Source organism: Lemur catta, chromosome 19 (genome assembly GCF_020740605.2).
Source record: "Lemur catta isolate mLemCat1 chromosome 19, mLemCat1.pri, whole genome shotgun sequence".
In the NCBI taxonomy this organism is placed as follows: Eukaryota; Metazoa; Chordata; class Mammalia; order Primates; family Lemuridae; genus Lemur; species Lemur catta.
The window spans coordinates 26,309,123-26,335,184 of record NC_059146.1 but is presented as its reverse complement, the minus strand read 5'-3'; the positions used below and the strand labels follow the sequence as shown (position 1 = coordinate 26,335,184).

General features: G+C 58.3%; 2 protein-coding genes and 1 non-coding gene across 8 annotated transcripts; 1 reads left to right on the top strand and 2 right to left on the bottom strand.

Moving 5' to 3' along the window:
- The first annotated feature begins 2,076 nt into the window (after nt 1-2,076).
- KLC3 (kinesin light chain 3) lies at nt 2,077-10,531 on the top strand. Of its 4 annotated transcripts, XM_045531435.1 has the most exons (13): nt 2,077-2,183; nt 5,780-6,045; nt 6,506-6,736; nt 7,037-7,103; nt 7,443-7,662; nt 8,105-8,192; nt 8,274-8,375; nt 8,850-9,023; nt 9,525-9,615; nt 9,694-9,728; nt 9,822-9,928; nt 10,130-10,193; nt 10,400-10,530. In XM_045531435.1, the coding sequence occupies exons 2-13, from the start codon at nt 5,788-5,790 to the stop codon at nt 10,469-10,471; spliced, it is 1,509 nt and encodes a 502-aa protein (XP_045387391.1). In that variant the 5' UTR covers nt 2,077-2,183; nt 5,780-5,787; the 3' UTR covers nt 10,472-10,530. The 4 variants fall into 4 exon arrangements, with proteins under 4 accessions (XP_045387391.1, XP_045387390.1, XP_045387388.1 ...); XM_045531432.1 differs by having other exon boundaries at nt 2,101-2,183; nt 9,694-9,928; XM_045531433.1 differs by having other exon boundaries at nt 2,101-2,183; nt 9,525-9,728.
- LOC123624882 lies at nt 3,477-3,580 on the bottom strand. Its single transcript, XR_006730247.1, has one exon. It is a non-coding gene; the product is annotated as a U6 spliceosomal RNA (small nuclear RNA).
- Nucleotides 10,532-10,728: 197 nt separating the features above from the next.
- Nucleotides 10,729-24,999, bottom strand: ERCC2 (ERCC excision repair 2, TFIIH core complex helicase subunit). 3 transcript variants are annotated; one of them, XM_045531428.1, is made up of 23 exons: nt 24,918-24,999; nt 24,530-24,629; nt 23,467-23,544; nt 23,327-23,389; nt 23,018-23,131; nt 21,414-21,530; nt 21,206-21,322; nt 20,797-20,920; nt 20,608-20,704; nt 20,335-20,468; nt 20,093-20,261; nt 18,518-18,636; nt 16,287-16,356; nt 16,125-16,194; nt 15,920-16,021; nt 14,478-14,541; nt 13,895-14,016; nt 12,366-12,458; nt 12,196-12,268; nt 11,907-11,977; nt 11,603-11,746; nt 11,301-11,444; nt 10,729-10,860 (listed from the first exon to the last, which is right to left on the bottom strand). In XM_045531428.1, exons 1-23 carry the CDS (start codon nt 24,920-24,922, stop codon nt 10,768-10,770), a joined length of 2,283 nt encoding a protein of 760 aa, XP_045387384.1. In that variant the 5' UTR covers nt 24,923-24,999; the 3' UTR covers nt 10,729-10,767. The 3 variants fall into 3 exon arrangements, with proteins under 3 accessions (XP_045387384.1, XP_045387386.1, XP_045387387.1); XM_045531430.1 differs by lacking the exon at nt 24,918-24,999 and adding an exon at nt 24,829-24,892; XM_045531431.1 differs by lacking the exon at nt 10,729-10,860 and having other exon boundaries at nt 11,306-11,444; nt 13,905-14,016.
- Between the last annotated feature and the right edge of the window lie 1,063 nt (nt 25,000-26,062).

Sequence of the window (26,062 nt, the reverse complement as noted above, 5' to 3'; positions counted from 1 at the left end):
GAGGAAACAGAGGCTTAGCAAGAGATCATTGTTGCCCCTGGTTACATGGAAAGAAAATGGCAAGACCAGGATTTAAACCCCGATCTGCATGGCGCCCAACCCCACCCCCTGCCCCTCCCCCCCAACACACACAGCATTTACCTTGTGCTACCCTGTCCTAAGCCTTTTATGGGGATTACTCATTAATCCTGACAACAGCCTCACAAAGTAGGGTACCCTGTGAGGCTCATTCTACAGACCAGCAGCCTCTGGGTCTATAACCCAGAGAGGTTACTTCCTGGCTCTGGGTCACACAGCGAGTACATGACCGAGCTGGGATGTGTACCTGGCCGCCCGGCTCCAGTCCTCACACTGCCTCACGGCAAGCGTGTGGCAGATCCAGAACCAACGTCCAGTGTCCCGAGGCCAAAACAACGCAGGGGAAGGGCTTGGCCACCCCCTTCAATCCTGTTCCCTAGAAATAGCTGGGGAAGTTAGAATGGGAGTTTGAGTTTTCTTCTCCATGATTCAATCAACACTCATTCTCCCAAGTGCCTTCTCTGTGTTGGGCCTGTGCTGAGTGGCACTGCGGACACAGTAGTGACTGGCATGACCCTGGCCCTGACCCTGTCCTTCCCTCCTGGGGCTCACAGTCCAGTGTGGGAGATAGATGCGTTCCCTGACAGTGATGATTCAGAGTTGACAGCGCTAGAATGCAGGAGCCCAAGAGACTGCCAGCCTGGTGGGGGGAGTCAGAGAGGGCTTCCTGGAGGAGGAAGTATCTGCACCAGGGCTCGGAGAACAGGGACCAGAAGGCAGGTTAGTGGCGTCTCTGAGTTGGGATGCAGAGCTACGCTGGAGTCCGGGGCCTGGTCCACGGGCCGGCAGCGCCCTCTGCTGGAAGCATCCCATAGTGCAGTGGCCGTGGTGCAGCCGGAGTTTGAAATAGCTCGAGTTGCACCAAGTTCTATTAAATATAATGCTAGAATTGTGTGCGCCCAGCTTTGGCCATCTTACGATTCTAGGACTTGGACTCATTAATTCAGTCACCCAACAGATATTTACTGAGCATCTACTTTGCGCCAGACTCTGTTCTAGTGCTAAAGATACAGTGCTGAAGGTTCAGAGCCCTGCCCTCAGAGCTGTCATTCTAGAAGAGGGGAAAAAGGAACCAATAACATAATATTATACAATCATTAGCTAACATTTACTAAGTGCTTTCTACGCACCAGGCCCTGATAAAAGTACTGTCCATATATTAATCATTCAACCCTGAAAGCCTTTTACTATTAGGAAACTGAGGCACAGAGAGGTTAAGTTACTTGCCCAAGGCCTACACAGCCATAAATGCTGGAATCACATTTGAACCCAGAGCCCAGTTCTTAGCCATTGAATTCCCTCGCCAATAATATAATATATGTTATATAATATAACACAGTGGTGAGAGACGATATGTTATGTAAAATAATTCTAGGCTCTGAAAAGTTTTGTGAACAAAATCAAGACGGGAAATGTGGTAATGTTTTGGTGGGAGGGTGCTATTTAGAAGGGGTAATCAGGGCCAGCTGGGTGGCTCATGACAGCAATCCCAGCACTTTGAGAGGCCCAGGCGGGAGGATCACTTGAGCCCAGGTGTTGGAGGTTGCAGTGAGTTATGATGACGCCACGTCACTCTGGCCCAGGCAACAGAGTGAAACCCTCTCTCAAAAAAAAAAAAAAAAAAAAAGACGAAGAAGAAGTGGCCAAGGAAGGTTCGTCGGAGGAGGCGGTCTTTGAAAAGAGACCTGACCAACGGCACGACCAAGGCAAAGGCTTCGCGACAGGCACCGCAGCAAAGCCATGGCTCTGGGATCCAAAGTTTCCGAGATTCCAAGTTCCAAGACTTTAGCTTCGTCAAGGCCGCCGTTTACGGGCCTCCAGCGCGCTGGAATCATCCTCAGGTTCGCCGTGTTCTAGAGGTTACGGGCTCCACGTGCGAGGTGCTGCGAGTCCCGCGGGGCGGGGGCCGCTGGGCTACACTGCCCGCGTGCGGTGGGCGGGGCCGGCTCACCTGCGGGGGCGTGGCTCCGGGCCGCCCCGCCCCTCGTAGGAGCCGCCCGCGGCCCGAGACCCGGGCGCGGCCGGGAGCGGCGAGGCTTTCCCGGCGTGCGGGACGCGACGGTGCGCAGCGCGGCGAAGCGGGTCCCGGAGTCGTCCGCGGCCAGGTGGGCGCCGGGAGTGGGGCGCGGGAGTCCCGGGGAGCCGCGAGGATGGGGGCAGGGGCGGGGGGTGAGGACCGGGCCCGGCGCGCCCCTGGGCGCCCTCGCCTGGCGCCCGGGACGGGCCTTGGGGCCCCTGGACGGCCCCTGCTCCTTCCTGGGGCTCCCCGGCGTCCGGAGGCCCCGCAGGGGCCGCGCCCCCTCCCCCGGGCGCAGGTAAACAGGAGCGAGGACGGGGCGGGGCCTAGGGGGAGGGAGGGGGCCCTTGTGACGGCTGGGAAACCCGGGTGCACCCGGCCGGGCTGGCCGGCCTGGGGTAAGGTGTGCGGTTTGTGGGTCTAGGCCGTGTGTGCGTGAGTGATAGTGTGTGAGGCTGTGGGGTGGGGGTGAAAGAGAGTCCGCCGTGTAACCCTGTGATGGGACGTAGAGCCTGTGCGAATGATGTGGGACCGTTTCAGTGATGCGAAAATGTGAGCCACCTGTGATTGTGTGTCTGTAACGCTGTGCGTGTGTTGAGAATCGGATTGTTTATAGTCCTTCGTGTATGTGACCGGGAGATTGTGTGACTGTGGTCAGCTTTCTGCCTGTGGCCGATATGTGTGTGCGGCTGTGTGGATGGCAGGGAGTTGGAAGTGTTCGGAGGACCAGGTGTGAGCGTTGACCAAGAGATTGTGTGGCTGTGGCCGTCCTTCTGTCTGTAGGATGGGGTATGTGTGTTTGTATGGCAGGGAAGTGGGCAGCGCGTGGGACTGGGTCGGTGACACGTGACAGTGGCTGACTTTGTGGGTGTGTGTCACTGCTGGTGCAGGGGGGCTGTGTGTGACTGTGTCCCGAAGCTGGGCTGCTTCGTGGGACGGCGTGTGTGGAACCATGGAGTTGGATGAGAGGCGTGGAGGGGTGTGAGGCTGTGCGTGAGGAGGGGGAGCGGGGGGAGTGGTCCACGTGGCTGCGGAGGGCTGGCCGTGGGGCTGTGTAAGAGTGGGACATGGGGGCGGGGAAGGGGGCGACTAAGGAACGTGTGGTTGGGTGACAGGGTGGAAGAGGGGTCTGCGTTGGGACCCATGTGTAGGCTGTGACTGATCATCGTTCTGTCAGCTGTGTGGTTGTGCACACGGGGCTCCGAGTGTGGGGGCCGGTGTGTCCGGGAGACACCCCAAGCGATGGATGACCGTGGTTGAGCTGTGACTGTTGCTGTGATTGTCATTCGGGCTGTGCGGTGGCGCATGTGAGGCTGTGTCTGAGACTGCGGTGGGACAAGACGTCGTTACTTTGGCAAAACTGTGTGAATATGGTTGTGGTTGTCAGGATGGCTCCTTCTTAATTTTTTGTGTCATCCTCGCGCAGGGGCCATGCTAATCTCTGTGTCGCTCCAGTTTTAGTTCACATGCTGCTGACGTGAGCACAAGGGTGGCTCTTGGTGAGGTGGTGTGGTTGTGAGTTTGGCCATTTACGTGGCCTGTGCATGAGGTGTGAGGCTTAGTATGGTGTGACACACACACATATGTGGAGAAACACTGATGTGTACACAAACACAAATACATACTTATATGTGGCGACGAGCATCTGTGGTGTGTAAAATGCACAGGTGCCCTTGCTGAAGGTGACTAGGAGCGTGCAAGCAGGTGCACAAACCGCTGGGCTGCACGTGGTGGACGCAGCATAATGCGTCCTGCAAGGGCGTGTGTGGGAACTGGAGCTCCCTCTGCGTGTGGCCACAGCTGTCTGTCCCCTGGGCACCCACTGCCGACAGCATAACCGGTCCGAGTTCAGGGGCCCTCTGCCCATGCGTGTTTGCGGATCTCTGTATCCACATGTGTGCGGTGTGGAGGCGCCTGAGTCCCTGCGGGCCAGGCCAGAAGGTGGAGGGGGTTGGAGGAAGTGGGGGAGCTGGGGGTGGCCCACAGTGAATCCCGGGAGCGTGCGGATTTTGAGGGGTGCTGGGCATGGAATGGGGAGGTGGCTGCTTGGGAGGCCATAGGAGAGAGCAAGTGTCATAGATAAGTGCAAGGGGACAGTCTGAGTGTGATCTGGAGGGTGGGAGAGACAGGGCAGAGTGTTTGCATATGTTGGCTTTTGTTTCTGTGTATTGGGTTGGATTTCCGAGGGGGGGTGTACACGTGATGTTTCTGAGAGAAGAGTGTGTGTTCGCGCCTGAGTTCGTCGTGTGTTGCATTTGGTTGTATTTCTGAAAGGAAGATGTAGGTGTGTGTGAGTGTGTATTGAGTTCTGTTTTTTTTTTTTTTTTTGAGACAGAGTCTCACTCTGTTGCCCAGGCTAGAGTGAGTGCCCAGGCGTCAGCCTAGCTCACAGCAACCTCAAACTCCTGGGCTTAAGCGATCCTCCTGCCTCAGCCTCCCGAGTAGCTGGGACTACAGGCATGTGCCACCATGCCGGGCTAATTTTTTCTATATATGTTTTTTTAGCTGTCTGTATAATTTCTTTCTATTTTTAGTAGAGACGGGGTCTCGCTCTTGCTCAGGCTGGTCTCGAACTCCTGACCTCCAAGCAATCCACCTGCCTCGGCCTCCCAGAGTGCTAGGATTACAGGCGTGAGCCACCGTGCCTGGCCTGAGTTCTGTTTTTAAGAGGAGAATGTGTGCGTGTGTTTTGTATTTCTAAGAGGAGAATGTGTATTAAGTTATGTTTCTAATGAGCGAATGTGCACGTGTCGAGCTGTATTTCTGAATGTGTCGTGTTGGATTTCAAAGAAGGGAGTGTGCAAGTGTATGTTGAATTGTATTTCTAAGAGAATGTGTGTGTTGCATCATAGTTTTAAGAAGGGAGTGTGTTTGTGTCTGTGTCTATGAGAACCCCAGAGACACAGCCAAGCGTCTGTGACCTTGTCACCCACATACAACCACATGAAGTCCCACACCATTATAAGCAGGGCTTCAGACTCTCAGCTGTCGCATGGCCAGTGTGACATCCATGGACCACTCCTGTCACACGTGTGTCCCAACAGGCCCTGGACTGGCTGAGCCTGTCTGTGATGCAGGGCGGAGCCCCTGTTCCCTCAGGGTCTGTCGGCCCAGGAACCAACACATGACCACCCTGCCCCCGTGGTCCCCCCCAACCTAGAGGCCTCGTCTGCTTCCAGGGCCCCAGCCCCTCAGCCCTCTCCTCCCGCCCCACCCCACCCCCAGTGGTCTGACTGGTTCCCAACAAAAACACCCTAAGAATGAGCTCATGGAGAGGCCGCCGCCTCCACATGCCCCGCCCCCCACGCCCAGCAGAGGAGGGCACCTCTGGTCCCAGGTCACACAGCCAACCAGGAGCTCTGGGCCAGGGTATCCAGGGTCCTTGGGGTGGGGAGGGCTGGCCAGGTGAGCTGAGGGCAGGTGGGGACCACAAGACCCAGCTGTTTGTCCTTTTGGTTAATTACATAGTAGGATTTTGGAGTTGTCCTTAGGGCGGAGCCCTGGGTCCTAGGACAGACAAAGGTAGACTAGAATGTTCCCAGATGAGGGCTGGCGGGATGGGTGGATAGGGAGATAGCCGGAATGGGGAGAGATTAGGGGGTCCTGCGGGCCAGGATGGGCGTGGAGGCTGGGGGCTGCGGTACTTGGCCCTGGTAATGATTCCCAAACCCCTGCCACCCCCAGGAGCAGCAATGTCTGTGCAGGTGGCAGCCCCCGGCAGCACAGGGCTGGGCCCAGAGCGCCTGAGCCCTGAGGAGCTGGTGCGGCAGACACGGCAGGTGGTGCAGGGGCTGGAGGCCCTGCGGGCGGAGCACCATGGCCTGGCCGGGCACCTGGCGGAGGCCCTGGCAGGACAGGGCCCTGTGGCCGGCTGGGAGCTGCTGGAAGAAAAGCAGCAGGTGGTGAGCCACTCGCTGGAGGCCATCGAGCTGGGGCTGGGCGAGGCCCAGGTATGAGGGGGCCGGCGGGAGCTTGGGGATGGGGCTCAGGTGCTGGGGGGCAGGCATGGGGTGCAGTTTACAGAGGGGGAGGTCCAGGGAAAGCAGGCCTTGGCGGGGAGGCTCCGGGCTAGAGAGGGGTCCCTGGGCAGTGTTAGGGTGTCTTTGTGTGTGACAAGGGTCCCTGAGCCAGATAGGGTCCTTCAGTAAGCCAGGGGTCCTGGGGAGACTTTGGGGGTTGCACAGGTGGAATATGAAGCGTCCCTGAGCACAATTTGTGCCTGGGTAAAATCACAGCAGCCCGTGGGAGCCTCTGAGAGTCACAGGAGCCACCGTGGCAGGGCCTCTGCGGAATCGGGGGTATCGTGGCTAGAAGGGGGCGCTCTGGCCTGACTGGAGGCCTGGGCTGGGTCAGGGGTATCTGGCTGGCAGGTAGGAACCAGCCCTCTGACTTGGGCCCCTGCCCGGGCAGGTGCTGCTGGCTCTGTCGGCGCACGTGGGCGCGCTGGAGGCCGAGAAGCAGCGGCTGCGAGCGCAGGCCCGGCGGCTGGCGCAGGAGAACGCGTGGCTGCGGGAGGAGCTGGAGGAGACACAGCGGCGGCTGCGGGCCAGCGAGGAGGCGGTGGCCCAGCTGGAGGAGGAGAAGAGCCACCTCGAGTTCCTGGGGCAGCTGCGGCAGTACGACCCGCCCACGGAGAGCCAGGTGCCGCGGGCCAGGGCGAGGCCGGGCCACTGGGCCCTTCACAGAACTCTGTCCCCCAGACCCTCTTAGAAGCCCACAGCCCTCCAGCCCTCTGTGGGGTCCCCCCAGCCCCAGACCCGCTGGAACTTCTGCAAAAGCCTCCCAGCGGCTCCACAGAGCTCCCCGATCCTCCCGAATCCCCCAGGAAGCCCCTGAAGCTCCTGGTCACCCTTCCCTCAAACCCTGAGATAGGCTCAGGGCCCTCGTCTGCGAAACAAGCCTCCAGCCCCCATGACTGCCACTCTCCTGTCCTCCCCACAGCAGCCCGAGTCGCCCCCTCGCCGAGACAGCCTGGCCTCCCTGTTCCCCAGCGAGGAGGAGAGAAGAGGTAGGTTTGGGGGCACAGCCACAGAGGGTGGAGGACGGCAGGCCCATGCTGGGGAAGGGACTTTGATCTACCGGACCCCAGGGTCTCTGAGCGGAGGATGGGGAAGTCAGGAAGATGAAGCAGGTGGCAGGCAGGCAGGCCGGCCACCATGGCCACAGCCCGGTGAGCCAGGCGGGCAGCCATGTTCATGTCCCCAGGCCAGAACTCGTCACACCAGCCAATTAGATGCCCAATCCCAATCTCGGAAGTCAGTGCAGGGGCCCACAGTTCCAGGGGCCAGCTGGGCAGCGTGGCTGGAGGGCCAGGAGGCCCACGGTGACCCGGAGCCCGCCTGCCCAGGTCCCGAGGCGGCAGGAGCGGCAGCGGCTCAGCAGGGCGGCTACGAGATCCCAGCCCGCCTTCGGACCCTGCACAACCTCGTGATCCAGTACGCGGGGCAGGGCCGCTACGAGGTTGCTGTGCCTCTGTGCCGGCAGGCCTTAGAGGACCTGGAGCGGAGCTCAGGCCACTGCCACCCTGACGTGGCCACCATGCTCAACATCCTGGCGCTGGTGTACCGGTGAGGGGGCAGGAAGGGCAGGGACCTGTTTTGGATGCACGTGGGAGGACCCTGGTGCCCCCTCTGCCAACATGGAGCACCGGGGTGGGGAGGGCCCACAACGGGAGAGGGAGGGAGGGTTCCTCCTGTGAGAGGACGGGAAACAGGGAGGGAGCAAGGGGGACAGAGATCGGGGAGGTCGCTGAGACCCAGGCAAAGAGGAATCAGAGCACGGGCACGAGAGACCCCGACAGAGTAGGATGAGAGGCTTGGCAGAGGTCTGGGGGTGCAGTGACCCAATGCTAATCTTGGGAGGGGTGGGGAGACCCAAAAAGTGCCCCTAAAGGGTGCCACCCATGCTTGGTTCACCCAGGCCCCTGGGCCTGCTGGGATCAGCCCAGCCCCTGTGGCCTCAGCTGTCCCAACCTCTCCAACCCCCTCCATCCCTGTGGCCACCCAACAGGGACCAAAACAAGTACAAAGAGGCCACGGACCTTCTCCACGATGCCCTGCAGATCCGGGAGCAGACGCTGGGCCCGGAGCACCCTGCGGTGAGTGGCCCCCAGGGAGGAAGGAGGCACCGTGGGGCTGTGCCTGCCTGTCCCTAACCCGGGGCCTCAATACCCCTGCAGGTGGCTGCCACCCTCAACAACCTGGCGGTCCTCTACGGGAAGCGTGGACGCTACCGGGAGGCAGAGCCCTTGTGCCAGCGCGCCCTGGAGATCCGTGAGAAGGTCCTGTCCCCCCTCCAAGCCCCCTTGTCCTGTGTGGCCCTTCCCATTGATCCTGGAGCACCTGCACTGCGACCCTGAGTCTCTGGTGCCCCTTGCACTTGATATTTTGACCCCCCAGTTTGAGTCTAGGTCACCAATCCCGTGACCCACCACCCTTGACCTTCTGTGAGCTCCCAGACTGATCCTGACTTGCCTCTTCTCTCATATGCCCCCCAACCCCACAAGGCCACCAGTGCGGTCCCCAAGCTTGATCTGGAGTCCTCACTTGACCCCATACCCCATGTTTCTGAACCATCATGACCTCTGACCCTGGTAACCCCCAGTCTGAGTATGCACTTTGTGCCCCCCAGCCCTCGGCCTCATGTAACCATTTCGACCCTCTAATCCCTAACTTGAGACACCCATCATGGCAGTGATGTCATGTGGCCCACCAATCCCGTATGACCTTGCTGACTTGTGACCCCTGACCCCCAGGTCCTGGGCGCTGACCACCCGGATGTGGCCAAGCAGCTCAACAACCTGGCCCTGCTCTGCCAGAACCAGGGCAAGTTCGAGGACGTGGAGCGGCACTACGCCCGGGCCCTGAGCATTTACGAGGCCCTGGGTGGGCCCCACGACCCCAACGTGGCCAAGACCAAGAACAACCTGGTGAGGCCCCCTGGGGCTGAGGGAGGGCTGACGGGGTCCTGGCCTGGGGAGGGTGTCCCATCATATGCCGCCTCCCGGCTGGGCCCTGGTTGAGGTCACTCAGCACAGAGGACGTGGAAGCACAAGTCAGTGGCGGCCAGATGGCAGCGTCAGCTATTTATTGAGCTCACGATGGCCGAGGCCCCACTTAGCCTTGTCCTGGGTCACCTACTTCTTACAACGACCCTGTGAGGTAGGAGCTACTGTCACCCCATTTTGCACAAGAAGAGACTGAGGCACAAAGAGGTTGTGTCACTGGCCCAAGGTAGAACAGGAAACAGGCTCAGGGCCAGGAAGTCAGAAGTGGGGCTGGGCTCCAAACCTACTCTGCTCCAGGGCAAGGTGTCACACAGGGAAGGGACTGTCAGCTGTGCACTTTAGAAAGGGGGACTAAGGGAACTCAGGGTCCTGAGAAGTTCCCAGCCTAGGGCCAAGGTCACCCAAGACGTGCCCTCCCCGCAGGCCTCGGCCTACCTGAAGCAGAACAAGTACCAGCAGGCGGAGGAGCTGTACAAAGAAATCCTCAGCAGGGAGGCCCTGCCCGCCCCTCTAGGTGAGCCCTGGCCCCTGCCCTCCCTCCTCGGTGGCTCCTCGGGGTCCCCACCTCACTGTCCCCCATTTGTTCTCCTAGGAGCCCCCAACAGAGCTGGTGATGCACAACAGCAGGTGACGATGGGCTTTGCCTCAGCTCCTGGGGTGGGGATGGGGACTGGACGGGCTCCTGAGGGACTGACCAGTGTCCCCGGCCCCCCTCCCCAGCCCCTTCGTCGTAGCAGCTCCTTCTCCAAGCTCCGTGAGTCTATCCGGCGTGGAAGTGAAAAGCTGGTCTCCCGTCTCCGAGGCGAAGGAGTGGCGGGCGCAGCCGGGTGAGTGTCGGATCCGGTCCGCAAAGAACCCTGACACCGGCAGGTTCCATAGCCCACCGCTCCCTGCCTTGGTCAAGAACCTTCCATGGCTCCCATCTCCCATGACACATACAGATCACACCCAGTGCTGGAAAGGTCCTTCCCAAAGTGGGAGCCTGACATTCCTGGGCTTCATTCCCCTCCTGCCACCCTCTTTTGCAGAATGAAGAGAGCCATGTCACTCAACATGCTGAACATGGATGGCCCAAGGGCTGCTGGGACTCAGGTGAGAGGGACACCTGGGGCGAGGATGGAGTGGGGGCCGTGTAGGCAGGCCCCGATATAAGAGAAAGGCAAGGTAGGCTGGAATATGGACCCCAGGACAGGATAACGGGTGGGTTTTACTTGGGGTAGAGGCAGGGGGATGACGTAGGGGGTGGTACCTGGGTCAGAGCTGTGTCTGCTCCTCACCTACCCGCCAACCCTCCCCAGTTTCCCAGCCAGCACCTGGGCGAGGCCCCGCGGACTCTCAGCACCAGCACCCAGGACCTGAGCCCCCACTAAAGCCGACTGGACCGGGCAGGCCACAGCTTCTCAGGAAGAGGAGGGGAGGGGCGGCCGGGGGGTGGGGGGGGTTCTCCTCTCCTTGACCCCCCTACCTCTGGGGGCACCCAGTGGAGTGGGCTTCCCGCCACCCTCTCCTGTGATTAAAGGCTGTAAGTTTGACGAGGAAGAACTGCCTGAGGTTTCCTGCGAAGACCCTCACAGGCCTTAGGTACCCTCCAAACCCCTGGGACCCAGAGCCAGGCACAACTCGGGAGTCACCAGGAACACTGTTTATGACCCTGCCTACCCCACGCTCACAGCTGCTGAGCGATCTGCTCTATCCTCCGCAGCGTCTCCTCCGACTGCAGCTGCTCCAGGCTGAGCAGGGACAGGCCCAGCTGATCCTCCTGGAGGGGACAGAGATAGGAAGGAGTCACGCAGGGGTGGGGGACCCAAGACAGCTGCTGTACTTTCCCTGGTGTTCCTGATGGGGACTCGAGGACCACGGGACAGGATGTTTCAATCTGGAAACGTCCATGTGATCCAGAGTGTGCTGTCCTTGTAAGGGGAAGACAAGTCTGAGGAGGGGAAGGAGCCAGAGTTGGGTCCAAGAAGGATTGGCTTTCCCAGGGCCAGCACAAGCCTCTCCAGCAAGTGCCCAATGCCTCCTCTGGGCCACCCAAGCAGCTATATGGTTAACTGGAGCCACCCAGCCCACTCCCAGAGCCTGGCTCATGGGTCCATAACGAACTTGCTGAGGACAGGCCGGGGAGGGGGGAGAAATCCCAGGGACCTTCCCCGAGGAGGACTGGGCCTGGGAGGGCAAGGGCGTGAGTGCGGGGCTCACCCGGTGGAATGGTTGTGCCATCTGCCGCAGGAAGTACTTGGCGACCTGGACCCCCTCATCGACAGTCAGGTTGAGATTGGCGTCCGTGAGGTGCTCCTGGATCCAGCGGGGCAGCTTCCCCCGCTTGTCCACGCGGGCAAAGCGCTTGGAGCAGAACAGGAGAGAGAGGGCGTTGGGACCCAGTCTGAGGGAGCCCGGGCTTCCCCCAACCCCTGCGACCCACCCCATCTGGGAAACAAACAGGTTAACAGCCTGGTTCTCAGAGGCTGGGGTGGGGGCCCAGGGAGCCCCTAAGCACACACCTTGTCAGCAAAGACCATAAGGCCGTAGTCCGTCTTGCCCCTGATGGCGCGACCCACGCACTGGGCCGCGTGGCGCATGGCGTCGAAGGTGAGGAAGTCATTCTCACGGATCTGGAACTGGTCCCGCAGGTATTCCAGCCGCGCCTGCAGGTGAGGGTCAGGGAGATGGGGGAGCCATCCTCTCCCTAGTGTGCCTGCCCCGTACCCCTCCGCGTTCTAGCGCCTTCCACAAACCATGCAAGCCCCAGCCCCCTAACTTCGCAGTCTGTTTCTGGGACTCTCCGTGAGCCAGGGCGCTGCTCACCTTGAGGATGCGGCTCTGCGTGTAGACGTAGGGGACACCAAACATGATGACGGCCCGCCCGTAGTGGTGCACTGGGTGGGCACAGCAGGGGGAGAGAGGGGTTACAAGCACGGCTGGTTGGAGTGGGAAGGCCGCTCATGCCCTAGGTCATGGACAGAGGGGAGGGGAAGCCCCTCTGCATGCCCAGGCTGTGGGTGGGTGGTCCCTGAGGGAGCGGACAGCATGGTGGGCAGCTGTTCCAGAGAGTTCCATGCAGGTGCTTGGGGAGGGGACAACCTGGTCCACTCACCAAAGTCGATTCCCTCGGACACTTTGCCCCGGGCCACTGAGAGCAGGATGGCCCCACGGCCGTTCTCACAGGCCTGGGGAGGGGAGGCCAAGACGTACACTGTGTCACTCAGAGCTGCCCCGTGAACCCCCTCCTCTCCGCGCTGGTCTCTCAGCAACCCCCACACCCACCTCCTGGTACTTCTCCAGGGCGACACTGGTCTCGGCCCCATCTTGGGTCTCGATAAAGAGCAGCTTGTTCCTCTGGATGTTTTCGAGGATGCCCTAGGGAAGGACCCGGGGAGATCAGGGTTAAGGGTAGGGCTGGCAGAAGGTAGATCCAGGGCATAACTGTCCTAGTTGCACAACTGTGCCGCAGACTCCTGCGTGACAGGAGTCACTCTCTAGGCCTCAGCTTGCCCTTCTGAGACCCGCAGGCCGGGGGGACTATTCAACCTCACTTCCTTTGGGAAACTTTGTGATCCAGGTGGTCATTGCCGGAAAAGTGGGGCAGGCATGTGGCCCAAGGTGGCCAATCAGGATATTCCATCCCCTGCCAGCGACGGGTGGAGGGGCTGACTGCCGGCAGGGACAGCCAGTCAGAGGCTGCCCTGAGATTTCACACGTGACAGTGAAACAGAAACAGTGTGGTACTGATATAAGGACAGACACACAGACCAGTGGGATAGAACGGAGGGTCCAGAAACACACCAGTCACCTGTGCAATTCAGTGGGGAGAGCTCTTTTCAATAAATGCTACTGGAGCAAGTAGATTTCCAAATGGGGAAGAAAAAAAAAAAAACAAACCTTGACCCCTACCTCACACTATGCACAAAGATGAATTTGAGGTACCTCGTAGACCTGAATGTGAAAACTAAAACCACAAACCTTCTAGAAAGAAACACGGGAACCTATCTTTGTGACCTTGGAGCAGGCAAGGGTTTCTTAAATAGGACATGCAAGGCACTCAGGACGTGAGGATCGGGTGGCCGGCAGCCATCTTTCCACCGTGTGGAGAAGGCCAATGTCTTGGCCGTGAGGGATGAGGTTCCCGCCCCCCACCCCACCATTCCCTGGTAACTTGGATTAGCCAAGTTCACTCATCTCTCCCCAGAGAAGTGCTGGCTTTAACCTGCCCCGGACAGAGAGCTGGGCTGTGCTCAGAAAGCACAGAGCAGACCCCTCTCCCACCCACATCCTACCGGTCACCCAGAGCCTGGCTGTGGCGAGCCCCATTTCCAGAATGCCCCATGACCTCTGCACCCACATCCCACAAGGGGCACCTGCAGACTCTTGAGGCTTTGCCCAGGTTCCAGTCCAGCCTTAATTCTCTAGAACCTTCCGCTAACAGCACAGCACCCAGCCAGAGTCACACCTGCTGCCCAGGGTCTCCCCACTGGTCCGTATGTGCTGCAGGGATACAGGGCTGGGGGAATAAGGAAGCCAGGAGGTGGGGGTGTGGTGATCTCTGCTGGGGGCACCTCCTTTGAGGGTGGGGCCCAGAGGCAGCCCATGTCTGAGTTCGTAACCTGATGTGGTGGGGACAGGGCACAGGGCTGCATGCTATTTATGCCACACGCTGCTCCGGTGTATTGGATACATTCTCCTGTCATGTGATACACGGCACCATTGCAAACACAGGAGGAATGAAGCCAACACACAGAGGTACCGTGCCAAGAGCTGAGAGGAAGCCTTTCGAGGGAGCGGGTGGCTGGGCGTACCTGCTCGTACCAGGAGGCCACGGTGCTCTCCATGTACTGGTAGCTGGTGAAGAAGGCCACGATGCCATCGGGGACCACTGCGGACATCTCCAGCAGGAGGTTTCCGTAGTTCCGGATCACAGCTGCACGGGGTCAGAGGTTGGACCCTCTCCTGCCCAGGTCCTCGTCCCCACTCCATCTTTAAGTTAGCGTTCCCAGAAAGCCCACTGAGGTCAGCTGGAGGACCGTTCACACATATCCCACCCTCTCCTCCGTCCCAGCCCGCGGGAGGACTGTCCCTCCCACCCCCCAAGGTCAGGCAAGGCGATGTGATTTGCTGTGGCCAATGGAATGAGTACAGAAGTGGCCATGGGCACAATTCACCACGATCTCTCCTGTCACGTCACGCTGCCTCTGATGTGCCAGTGGTGGAGGTGCCCAGAGTGAGGCCTCAACTCGCGATGGCCACGCACCGTGGGCAAGCAGTAACCTCTGGGTTAAGCCACTGAGATGTGGGATATTTGTGACGGCAGCACGACTTAGCATCTGACTCACAGGCCGCCCCCCTCGGAACCCATGGACACCAAGCCCACAGGCGGCATACCGATATCTTCCCGGCTCTCAAATTTGGAGCTGATGGCCACCTGGTCATTGCCACGGCCGATGATCTGAAGCAAGCAACAGGGGTCACAGTAAGCGTAACAAGCAAAGCAGCAGCAACGCTCCAACGCGTGAGTACCCATCACCTGCTAGTGCTGTTCTAAGCTTTTTATAGACACGGTGTCATTAACAAACCCTCCGCTACTCTGTTATCTGCGTTGCACGGACAAATGACCTAGGCTCAAAGGAGGTGAGTCGCCTGCCCAAGGTCACACAGCGAATCAACAGCAGAGAAGGACTTGAACCTGAGTCTGTCCGTACTTCTGACCAGCAGCTACACTCGGGCCCCAGCCTCCGGGCCAGTCAGTCGCAGGAGAACACCGCAACCCATGGCGGTGGCGCCCCCTGCAGCCCTCGCAAAACCACGTGCTCATTACCAGTCCACAACCTCCGAAGGGCATTTCCAAAAGCCAAAAAGCTCTGAAAGCTCCAAATTTCTTTTTTAGGTTTGGCACAAACTCATTAAGAAGCAAGACCTGCCCTGACCTGAGTCTACTCAAAGGCCTGACTTATCCCCTTGGTGTGACACTTTAAAACCTTTGGCTGCGGGCCGGGCGCGGTGGCTCACGCCTGTCATCCTAGCCCTCTGGGAGGCCAAGGCGGGTGGATCATTTGAGCTTAGGAGTTCGAGACCAGCCTGAGCAAGAGTGAGACCCCGTCTCTACTAAAAGTAGAAAGAAATTATATGGACAGCTAAAAATATATATAGAAAATATTAGCCGGGCATGGTGGCGCATGCCTGTAGTCCCTCCCAGCTACTTGGGAGGCTGAGGCAGAAGGATCCCTTGAGCCCAGGAGTTTGAGGTTGCTGTGAGCTAGGCTGATGCCACGGCACTCTAGCCTGGGCAATAGAGTGAGACTCTGTCTCAAAAAAAAAAAAAAACCTTTGGCTGCTGAAACAGAAGCAGTCTGCCTGCACAGAGCTGCCCAGATCCTGCGGGGGCTGCTAGACACCACGCAGCCTATGCCTCGTTTCTGAAGTCTGGAGAGTTCTGAATTCCAAAAACACATCAGCTCCAGGGCTTCAGGTTAAGGGACTGAGGCCCAGGTTAAGATGCCCATGTTAGAGAAGGGGATGGGCAGAGAGGAAGGCTCGCTACCCAGGTCACAGGCAGAAAATGTCCTGGGCACAGCACGGTGACTAAGTACCTACCTTGTGCCAGGCCCTGAGCTACGTAAGAGTTTTATATCTGTTATCTGTCGAAATCCGCCTCTAAACAGCCCTGGGAGATCAGGGAGGATCATTCTCATTTTGCAGATGAGAAAACTGAAGCTTGGGGAGTCATGCCCAGAACGCTGAACCCCAGCTCTTAGCTGTCAAGCCCTCCTGCCTGAGCAGGGGAGCAGGCGAGGGAGGGAGGGTGCCCCTACCACGCTGTCACTCACCATGGGGCAGAGGCAGACCCTGGCCAGCGTCATGGTGAAAGTTGCCATGGTGACGGGGTGGAAGTCCAGGATCTTGGGGTAGATGTCCAGTGGGGACAGTGTCTATAGCAGGGACAGCAGGAGGGACTTCAGCAGGCCTGAGCATGGACCAGGAGCCCAACGGCAGAGGGCTGGGGACTGGGAGGGGACGGGGAAGGGTCCTCACCCCCGACGTGATGATGACAGACTGGAAGCGCTCAAACACGGGTTTGATGGCCAGCGAGGCGTCCATGCAGCTGCCGAGGGAAGAGGGCAGTGAGGGCCGGGCAGGCTGGGGGCCCCGACCCGTGGTGTGTTCACCACCCCCCCCACCGGGGTAGGGTCCCACCTGAAGTGCAGGATGGGGTTGGCAATGGTCGGGGTCCTGTCGTCAAAGGGCTCAATGATGATGGTGAAGCCTATGGACACGGGGGTGGGCACAGGTGGTGAGAATCCCCCACCAGGCTCACACGGCAAGCACTCGGCTGTTCCCTCCCACCCCACAAGTGAATGGGACCAAAGATCAGCTGCTGGAGCCCAGAACCCTGGCATCCAAAACACACCCCAACTTGTCCACTTCTCCGCAGGGCCCACACTTGTGCAAACATTCACGGCGGATCCCAGGCAGAGAGCACCAAAGCTTCATCCCTCACACCCTCCCGGCGCCAAAGAGGCCCGCCCAGCACCCAGGACCACAGTCTCAAGCCTTCTCCGTGACGTTTCTCCCTAAGCCACCAGCAAGCCGGGCAGCTCTGCCTCTAAAGCCTACCTGCGATCTGACCACTTCACCCCACGGCTACCCGGGCCAGCCACCTCCTGCCTGGCCCCATGCCCTGCTCGCTGCACAGAATCCTGAGTCGGGTCACGTCCCTGCTGCTCAGAAGCCTCCTGAGGCCCCCGCTCCTCCCGGGGTCCCGAATCGCCTGTGGCACCAGTCTCCCAGACCCCACTTCCTCCCTGCTCAGTGGTCCCCCTGCCAGATCTCACTCCCCCAGGGCCTGTGCACTTGCTGGTCACATTGCCAGGAAAACTTCTGAAGGTGGCTCTATTTGGTCTTTTGAGACTTTGCTCAAAAGTCAGCACCTCAAAGGGACCTTCCCTGGCCACCTTTTCTACCAGTCACGTTCTAACACTGTAACATATTTTTTTCATGGTAACTATCCCTTTCTGGAATTATCTTCCTTGTTTGTTTGCACCTTTGGTACTGGTTTTCCCCCCAAGAACGTAAGCTGCAGCAGGTTAGGAACAAGGTCTTTTTTGGTTCCTGCTGTTTCCACAGTGCTGGGCCTAGCTTGTTTGTTGAACAAATAAATGAATGAATGATTTAATATATTCAGTTTCACTCAGGACAAAAAAATCAAGTCCTCTGTGCTGAGGACACAGTGGTGACCAAGACAGCCTGGTCCCTGCCCACATGGGCTCACAGTCCAGGAGAAACAGACCTGTCCCCAGACAGTGACGATTCAGAGTGGGCAGGGCTGGGACACAGAAGCCCAGAGGAGGGGCATGACCTAGCCTGGAGGTCAGGGAGGGCTTCCTGGAGGAGACATCTCTACTGAGCATAGAACTGAGGGCTGAGTGGGAGGTGGGGGGATAAGGAAGAAGAAGGAAGCTCCAGGTGAAAGAAGGGGAGGTGTTAGTAGACGGGGGAACTGGGAGGAGGGAGGGGTGATGGGACAGGACAGAGGGATGGACGCAGAAGCAGCACCCAGCAGGACTCGCTGCTCACCGGCCCTCGGGTGAGAGGGACCAGGGCTCTGTCCTGCCCAGGCCCAGCTGCAGGACATCAGGCCTGACCTGGTTTCCTGGCTAGAGCAGTAATCCCAGGGATCAGAAGAGCCCGGCCAGCTTAAGGCTGAGGAAGGGGCGGGACACCAACTGATAAAACCTCGGGAGCATGTCCCTCTCCCTGAGCTGGAAGCCTCAGTGCTGTCCCAGTTCCTCTCCCCCAGCACCACACTCCCCACATCCCAGCCTCCATCAAACCACCCCTTTCTCTGTCCCCACAGCCCTGCCTGGCCCAGGCTCCTCTCCTGCCCAGCTCCCTGACCCCTGCCTTGCCAGAAGCATCTTTCTTTCTTTTTTTTAATTTTTTGTAGAGATGGGTCTTGCTGTTGCCCAGGCTGGTCTCGAACTCCTGCCCTCAAGCGATCCTCCTGCCTCGGCCTCCCAAAGTGTTGGGATTGCAGGCGTGAGTCACCGCGGCTGGCCCAGCATCTTTCTAAAGCACAAACGTGACCTAGCACCTCCCTTGCTCAGAACCTGCCCTCCGAAAGCACAACAAGCAACTACTTACCATGCCCTGTCGCAGGAGCTGGCTCCACAGAACTTCTCCGGCCTCATCCCAGACCGCAACCCACCCCCATGTTCCCCACTCTGCAGCCAGAGGGAGCCTTTGAAGATACGAATCTGAGCACATGGCTCGCTCAGGAACTGTCTGCAGCTTGCTAGGGCCTTCAAAACAGAGCCCCAACGCCTCTGCCCAGCCTGTAAGTCCCTGCCCCCAGCCCTCCAGACTCTGCTGGGACCCTGATTCCGGCCGCCAGGGGGCCCAGCAGGGGCAGAAAGAGGTACACTTACCCTTGGCGTAGGTGCTGACAAGGGTGGCGAAGTTGGCCAGGAGGGTGAGGGGGGAGAAGTCGGCAAGGTCCGTGATCTCCAGGGTGTGCAGGAGGGAGCGCAGGCGCTCGGAGCAGAACCTGGCGGGGAGGAGAGGGGGTCAGGGGCAGCGGGAAGCACGAACAGGACCAGCAGCCCCTCCTCTGCCATCAGAGCATGCGGTCACACGTCTGCCCAGGTAAGCGGGTGCTCCCTGAGGGCACGGACTGGGTCTGCTTCCGAAACTTGTGTCCCCACATCGTATATGTGCACGTCACACAGAGCCACCACTGCATGATGGCACATACAGAGCAATAACCAAACACCCCACGGTCAAGTGGTCACTTGCACACACATCCTACAGTCTGACAGACACTGTGTCAGCGGCAGGCACGCACGTCAGGGCCACCCAGCCACAATCGTACACAGCCAGGCCTGAGGCTCTCACCCCTCAGGGACAGGGCCTGGAGCTTTGGAGCCAGGTGGGCAGCCAGACTGTAAAACCTGCCTCCCACGCATCGGTTCTTCTGGCCTGTCTTTAATGCCCAGGCTGGGACAGGTGCCCCTTTGGGGCTCCCTGGTCCCAGCCTGCCTACGCCGGGTCATTGCTATCTGGGGACGAGTCTGTCTCTTCCACTGGGCCATGGGCCCCAGGAGGGTAGCCCTGGGCTGTCTTGTGCACTTGTGTTGAGTGACTGAGTTCCTCTCTCTGCCCTCACAAGTCCCAAATGTGGGGGGAGATGGGCAAAGCCACCCCAAGGGCTACCCCACCCCTCAGAGGCAGAGCAGCCAGGGGTTTCAAGTCACAACCACCCGGCACTGTGCTGTGTGGCTCTGGGCAATGGCTTCCCCTCCTGGAGTCCCCATCTCCTCCTCTGCAGCTTCGGACACTATGCTGGGATGCAACTGAGGAATGGAACATAAAGGGCTTAGCTCTTCCTAAGCGCTCCGCTGCTTTCTAATTTAACCATCACAGAAACCTGTGACGTAAAGAAACAACTCCCTATGCATTTCACAAAGGAAGAAACTGTGGTTCAGAGAAGACCAATGACTTATCCAAAACAGCAATGGAAAAGTACAAGAAGCCCCACCGCCATGCCTAGGTCCATTCTCTGCCTACCTTGTGCCCCAGGAGACTGTACCCCCGCAAATGCACCCAGACTGCACCATGGGGACACCTCTGCCCTCAGGTGTGGACTGTGAGAAGCACAGGCAGAAGACATGTGGGGTGGGGCCAGCTCCCATCCTGCTCGGCCTGCGTCCTGGTCTCAGTTCCCCTGAGGAGCCTCTCTAGGCCATGCCCAGCCAACTCGCCACACCGCTCCCTTCTTGGCCCCTGTGGCCTGGGCTGGAAATAGTTGCAAGCTCTTCCCGTCCCCAGGGGCTCCCCACCCTCCTTGGCTCCTCGCCCAGCTTGCCCTCGCTGTAAACGGTCCCTCCACTGAACTCTCTCCAGGTAACGTCTGTGATCCAGCCCTGTGTGCCTGTCAGGCCCCTGCCCAGCACCTGGGCCCAGGACCGGCTCCAACCCGAGTCCCCCACCGTCTGGGGCCGCACCTGAGGGGCTTACGCTGGATGCACACGCGCTGGGCCAGGCCGCTCAGGAAGGCAGGGGGGCTCTCCTGCACCACGTGCTGCACACGCAGCCGCCACTTGACGTACTCCAGCAGCCGCCGCAGGAAGCCCAGGAAGTGCTCGGCAGTGCGGATGGAGCCGGGCACCGCCTCTGCGGAGAGAAGGGGTCAGCGGCCACGGGGAGGTGGGGCAGGGAGTGGGGGGCAGCCGGGGCAGCGGCTCACCCTTCAGCACCTCGTCGGGCAGCACGGGGTTGGCCAGGTGGGCGTCGGTCTCCCGGGCAACGCTGGCCTCCCGCAGTCCCTCCACCAGGCGCCGGTACTCCTCCCGCAGACGCTGCTCGTCTGTCTCCTTGATCCTGCGGGGAGGCCGGGTGGGGGCTGGGAGGGGGCTGGCATCCTGGGGGCAAGTCAGGCAGAGACCAGGGGCCCGGGAGAGGGACACGGCCAGCTGGGAGCAGGACAGGGACCAAGATCTACCAGCCGGCCCGCCCCCACCTGAGCACCGTCTTCTGCAGGGTCTCCAGGTTGCCCTGGCACCGGTCGAGGATCCGGCGGGTGAGGTTCACACTCATGGAGTCGATGCAGACGTTGTCTGGGGAAGAAGGGGGAGAGGGCCCGGCTGAGGCAGCCAGCGCGGGGGTCTGAGGGCTTGGTGTCCCTTTGGCGCCCTGGCTCCCTGCTCACCAATGTTGTGGGCCTCGTCGAAGACCACAACTGCCTTGCGGGCCAGCTCTTTGGACACCAGGTCCGCAATCTTGGGGTCCAGGAGGTAGTGGTAGCTGTACACCACCACGTTGGCGTGCAGGATCTAGGGGGTGAGGGGGGCAGGGTTACCCGGGCCCTGCCACCCCCAACCTGCCCCACACTGCCCCGCTGCCTCCTCACAGGCCCACAGAAGTGACAAAAGGACAGACAGACACAGGTAAGGTGCAAACATAAGCAAATGGACAGAGACTGGCAAACAGAGCTACTGGGCAGCAGGGAGATGCAGACAGACACCCAGCAGCAGCCAGCCCCGCCCAGGCGGGCAGAGACAGCAGGCAGCCCGTGCCCCTCCCTCACACCCCTCTGCCCGCCCCGCCTGCCTCCTCACCGAGTATCGGGCAAGAAAGTATGGGCACCAGCCCTGGCGTCGCCCCAGGGACTTCAGGTCATCCAGGTTGTAGATGCCAGCAGGGAGGGGCACTTGGCGCCCATGCGCATCAAATTCCTGGGGCGGGGAGACAGGTGCCAGGCAGTCAGGGAGGCTGGCTGCCCCAGGCGTCTCAGCCCTCCCTCCCTCGGCCCTGCATCCAAGGCACCTCATAGAAGCGGCAGTGGGGCAGGCTGGCATCCTGCTCATACTGTGCCCGCACGTAGGAGGCTGTGAGGCTGTGGCACTTCCCATCCACGTCCTTCCCAAAGCGCAGGGGTGTCACCTGAGGGGGCGGAGGGCATCATAGCACCAGGACAGGCTGGAAGCCTGACCACTCTTCAAACCTGGGCCTCCACACCTCACAGCTGGCTGGGATTTTTGGACAACGTGAACCTCAACTTGATTCATTAGCAGTTAAGATACCTGGGAACTCACTGCAGGGATGCAAGAGTGGTAAAATTATTACATTCTTAAACTATTAGTTTTAAAACTTTAAGCCTGGAAGGATCTTTAACATGTAGGTTGAGGATAACTACTTTAGCCTTTGAAATGCTAAAACAAATAGAACTATGGCACCATCTAAGAATCAGAAGAGGTTCTGATTGTACAATCTGAGAACCCAACTGCCCCTTGACGTGCTCTGTACCCTCTAAGGCTCCACTGGTGACACAGCCCAGGGCTGTCTTTCCAAAGAACAAAGTCTTTTCCTTCACCAGAGGGATGGATGGCTTCGAGGCTGCCTACGCTTCTCCCTTTCCCGTCTCATCCGTCGCCACGGCCTGTGCTACTTCTCTTTGTCATCATTATGTGTATTATTTCTTACATATTCTTTTTTTTTTGAGACAGAGTCTCACGGTCGCCCAGGCTAGAGTGCCGTGGCATCAGCCTGGCTCACAGCAACCTCAAACTCCTGGGTTCAAGCCATCCTCCTGCCTCAGCCTCCCGGGTAGCTGGGACTACAGGCATGCGTCGCCATGCCTGGCTAATTTTTCCTGTATATATTATTTTTAGCTGTCCATATAATTTCTTTCTATTTTTAGTAGAGATGCAGTCTCGCTCTTGCTCAGGCTGGTCTCGAACTCCTGAGCTCAAACTATCTGCCTGCCTCGGCCTCCCAGAGTGCTAGGATTACAGGCGTGAGCCACCGCGCGCAGCCTATTTCTTATATATTCTTACAGATAATGTGATATAATATATATTGAGTTACCAAATGTAAAGTGCTCGGAACAGTGCCTGGCACACAGCGAGCGCAATGGTTTTGTAATATAACTCAACAATGACAATTAATATCCTATGTGTTATATCTGTATAAATATCATGGTAATTTCTAATATTCTTTTAGCTCCTCATGCACGCTAGGGGCTTCAGCTGCATCATCTCACCCAATCTTATCATCAACAACCTCATGAGGCATGTGCTTAATTTTCCCCATTTTACGAAGGGAAGCCTGAGGCCCAGAAAACAGAAATCACCGGTCCAAAAGTACATAGCTTGTCAGTCTCAGAGCCAGGAAACCAGGTGTGCCAGATTCCAGGTGCTACCTTTTAAACTACCCCCAGGCCTGGGGAGAGTGGGAAGGCTCCCTGGAGGAGGTGTGCTTACCTGGGCCATGAAGGATGAATCAGAATTTGACAAGTGAGAAAAGAATTCTGTGTGTGGCCCCTGCATGCCTCTACAAGAGGTCTGGCCTCGGGATCTAAGACTCGTGGTTGGACAGAAGAGTTTCCTCAACCCTGGGGCTTAGGGCAAGGGGACAGGATGGGTACTCACCTCCGGGTGAATACACAGGTTTTTGCGGGAGCTCAGAGCCAGCCCCAAAAATGGCAGCTTCTCGCCCTCCTGCTTCTCGTAGAAGTTGAGCAATTTGCGAAGCTCTTCAATCACCTGCTCCAAAGTGGTGGGGTCGGGGTGAGGGGGAGCTTGTGCTCCTTGTTGGAAGCACAAGTCCCTGCCCTGCCAGGCCCCAGCCTCTCCCCCAGCTTCCTAAACATCCCCTAAGGCTGGTGAGGGTGATCACCAGTAGGACCAATGAGGCCTAGGGGAGAGTAGGGACGGAACACCAGGATCAGCCCCGCTCACCTTCTCGATCTCCGGCACAGTCCTCGAGCAGTAGATGAGTTTGGTCACCTCCAGCGGATACGCCTGCCAAGGACAAGGAGACTCAGCCCCTGTCCAACCCCTACTCGCTTTCCCCTTTATGGGCTCAGTGGGTCACTCACCCGCTGGTATGCTATGATCAAGGCCAACAGGGACACTGTCTTCCCAGTGCCTGAGGGCATCTCCAGGACTCCATGACCCTGCATGTTGGGGGCAGGAGGGACAAGACACAGGCTCTCAGAATCTTGGGAACACAAATTCTGGGGACTCCCTGCCCACACATGCCACCACCTGGGAAACAGTAGGACAACACAGCAGTTAATTCTGGGCCCCAGGAGCAGTGGGTTTGAATTCCACTTCTGCCACCTCCTTGCTGAGTGATCTTAGTCAAGTACCTTCAACTCTCTGGGCCACAGTATCCTCATCTCTACAGTGGTCCTAATAATAAGCCCTTCTCTATAACTAGGAGGACTAGTGAGAAATTGTGGGCTACACATTTAGCATAATATCTGGTATGTAGTGAACGCTTTTTAATTTAGCAAAAACTTTCACAGCACTTACGCTGTGCTTGGCAGTTTCTAAGTATTGTACATCAGGGTTTCTCATCCTCAGCTCTACTGATATTTGGGGCGGTTTGGTTGTGGGGGGCTGTCCTGTGTGCAGTAGGATGTTTTCCAGCAGCCCTGGCCTCTACCTACAAGATACCAGCAGCATCTCACCTCCACTGCTGTGACAACCAGGAATGTCTTCAGGCATTTCAACCCCCAAATGTCCTCTGGGGGTCGAAATTGTCCCCATTTGAGAACCACTGCCTTAAATGTATTAACTCATGTAACTCACACACGTATTAAGTAAGTACTATTACTGTTCCTATTTTATAGAGGCAGAAACTGTGGAACAGGGAGGCTAACTGATATGCCCAACGGCACACAGCTGGTAGCCTGTAGTTCAGGAGACCAACCCAGGTAGTAAACTCCAAAATCTATACATTCCTAATCACTGGGCAACTCAACCTTGCATAAATGTCAGCTGCTGCAATTATTAACTATTATTTGGGGAACAGAAGATTTTGGAGTCCTGGATTCCCAAGGACCTTGGATTTCTAAAATCTTGACGTCCCGCAACCTCAGTCTTACGCCCACGCGTGGCAGAAGGGGCAGCGGCGGGGCCGACCCGCCTACCCACCTTGGCGTCCAGCGTGCGTTTGAGCTCCCGCATGTAGGAGAACTGCTCCGGGTAGATGTAGTCGTACGGGAAGTACACCAGCAGCCCGTCCACGTTGAGCCTGGCGGCAGGGACGGCTGGGTCAGCGCCCCGTCCCCTCAGCCCCTCTCCAGCCTCCATGCTCCCGAGTCGGACCCAGAGGGGATACCCGCTGAGCACGGCCGGATATGCCCCAGGCCCCCAGGAGCCTCTGGGTCCCCTCTGTGTCTCCTCGTTACTATCCCCGTTACCGCCTCGCCGGTCCCCGCGGCTGTCCCCACCCCTTCCGCCACCTCTCGCCCCACAGGTCCTCCCATCTTCCAGACGCCTGCGTCCGCTCCCATGGAGCGACCCTAGACCCCCTTCTCACTTCATGGCGCCGGCCGCGGCGTGCAGCGGCGTCGACCCGCCTCCCTCATGAATATTCAGAGAGGCAAGGTCCTGGGCATCCTCAAGGGTCCGCTCCACCTTCGTCACAACACCATTGGCTAATCCCGCCCATCGCTCCGCAAGGGTGAAGCCAATCGGGATGCTGCGCGTGCGCATGGAGAAGCGAGGGCGGACTCCGGAGGGAGGCGGTGCTGAAGGCGTGGCTGAGGATCGCCGAGAGCCAACCGAGAACAAAACATGGAAGGAAGAAAGACGAGAGAATCGATCCCATTCATAAGGGCTCGGTCTTCTTACGTCTGCCCAGATTGTCTGAGCAGCGAATAGAGTCCAGCGGAGTGACAGGGAAAGTGGGGACACCTCCGGAGCCCACGAGTTAGGAATGGCCTCACCGCGCCAGACAAACATGCATTTATAAATTACCTGCTGTGTCCTAGAATTCTGTGGGATAAATAACTTATAAACAGCTCCTCCCATTTATTGAGCGCCTACTGTTTACCAGATACCGTGCTAGGCGTTTTAATCAGGAAGTAATGGAAAGGCAACTATGGTTCGGTGGCTAAAGTGTGAGCTCTGGAACCAGAATTCCTAGCCGCAAATCCTGGCTCCATTGTCTCTTAACTGTGTGATTTAACTTCTCTGGGGTTCCACTTTCTCATCTGCAAAGCAGTAACAATGAGACTATCTACAAGGTAGGTGACACTTTAAATTGACCCACACCAAAGCAATTAAAACTGCTTAGCACACACTAAGCACTCAATAAATGCCAGCTTTGTTGTTGTTGTTGTTGTTCAACAAATAGCTATGGGGCATCTACTATGTGCCTGACCCTGTAAACACAAAGGGGACCATCACAGTTCCAGTTCCTATCCTCAAAGAACAGATATTAAACAGACAAATAAAACTATGATTTCAAGTGTAACAAGTGCTGTGAAGGAAAATTCCAGGAAACCATACAGGCTTATAATAGGAAGCCTGCTGTCACGGTGGGATGTGAGTATCGGCCGAGTAGTCAGGTGAAGGCTTCCTGGAAGAAGCGAGGTTTGAGTAGAACTAGGAAGGATGAGAAGGAACTAGCCAGACAGAAGGGATGGATGAGAGAAGTGAGAAGGGCATTCCAGGGAGAGA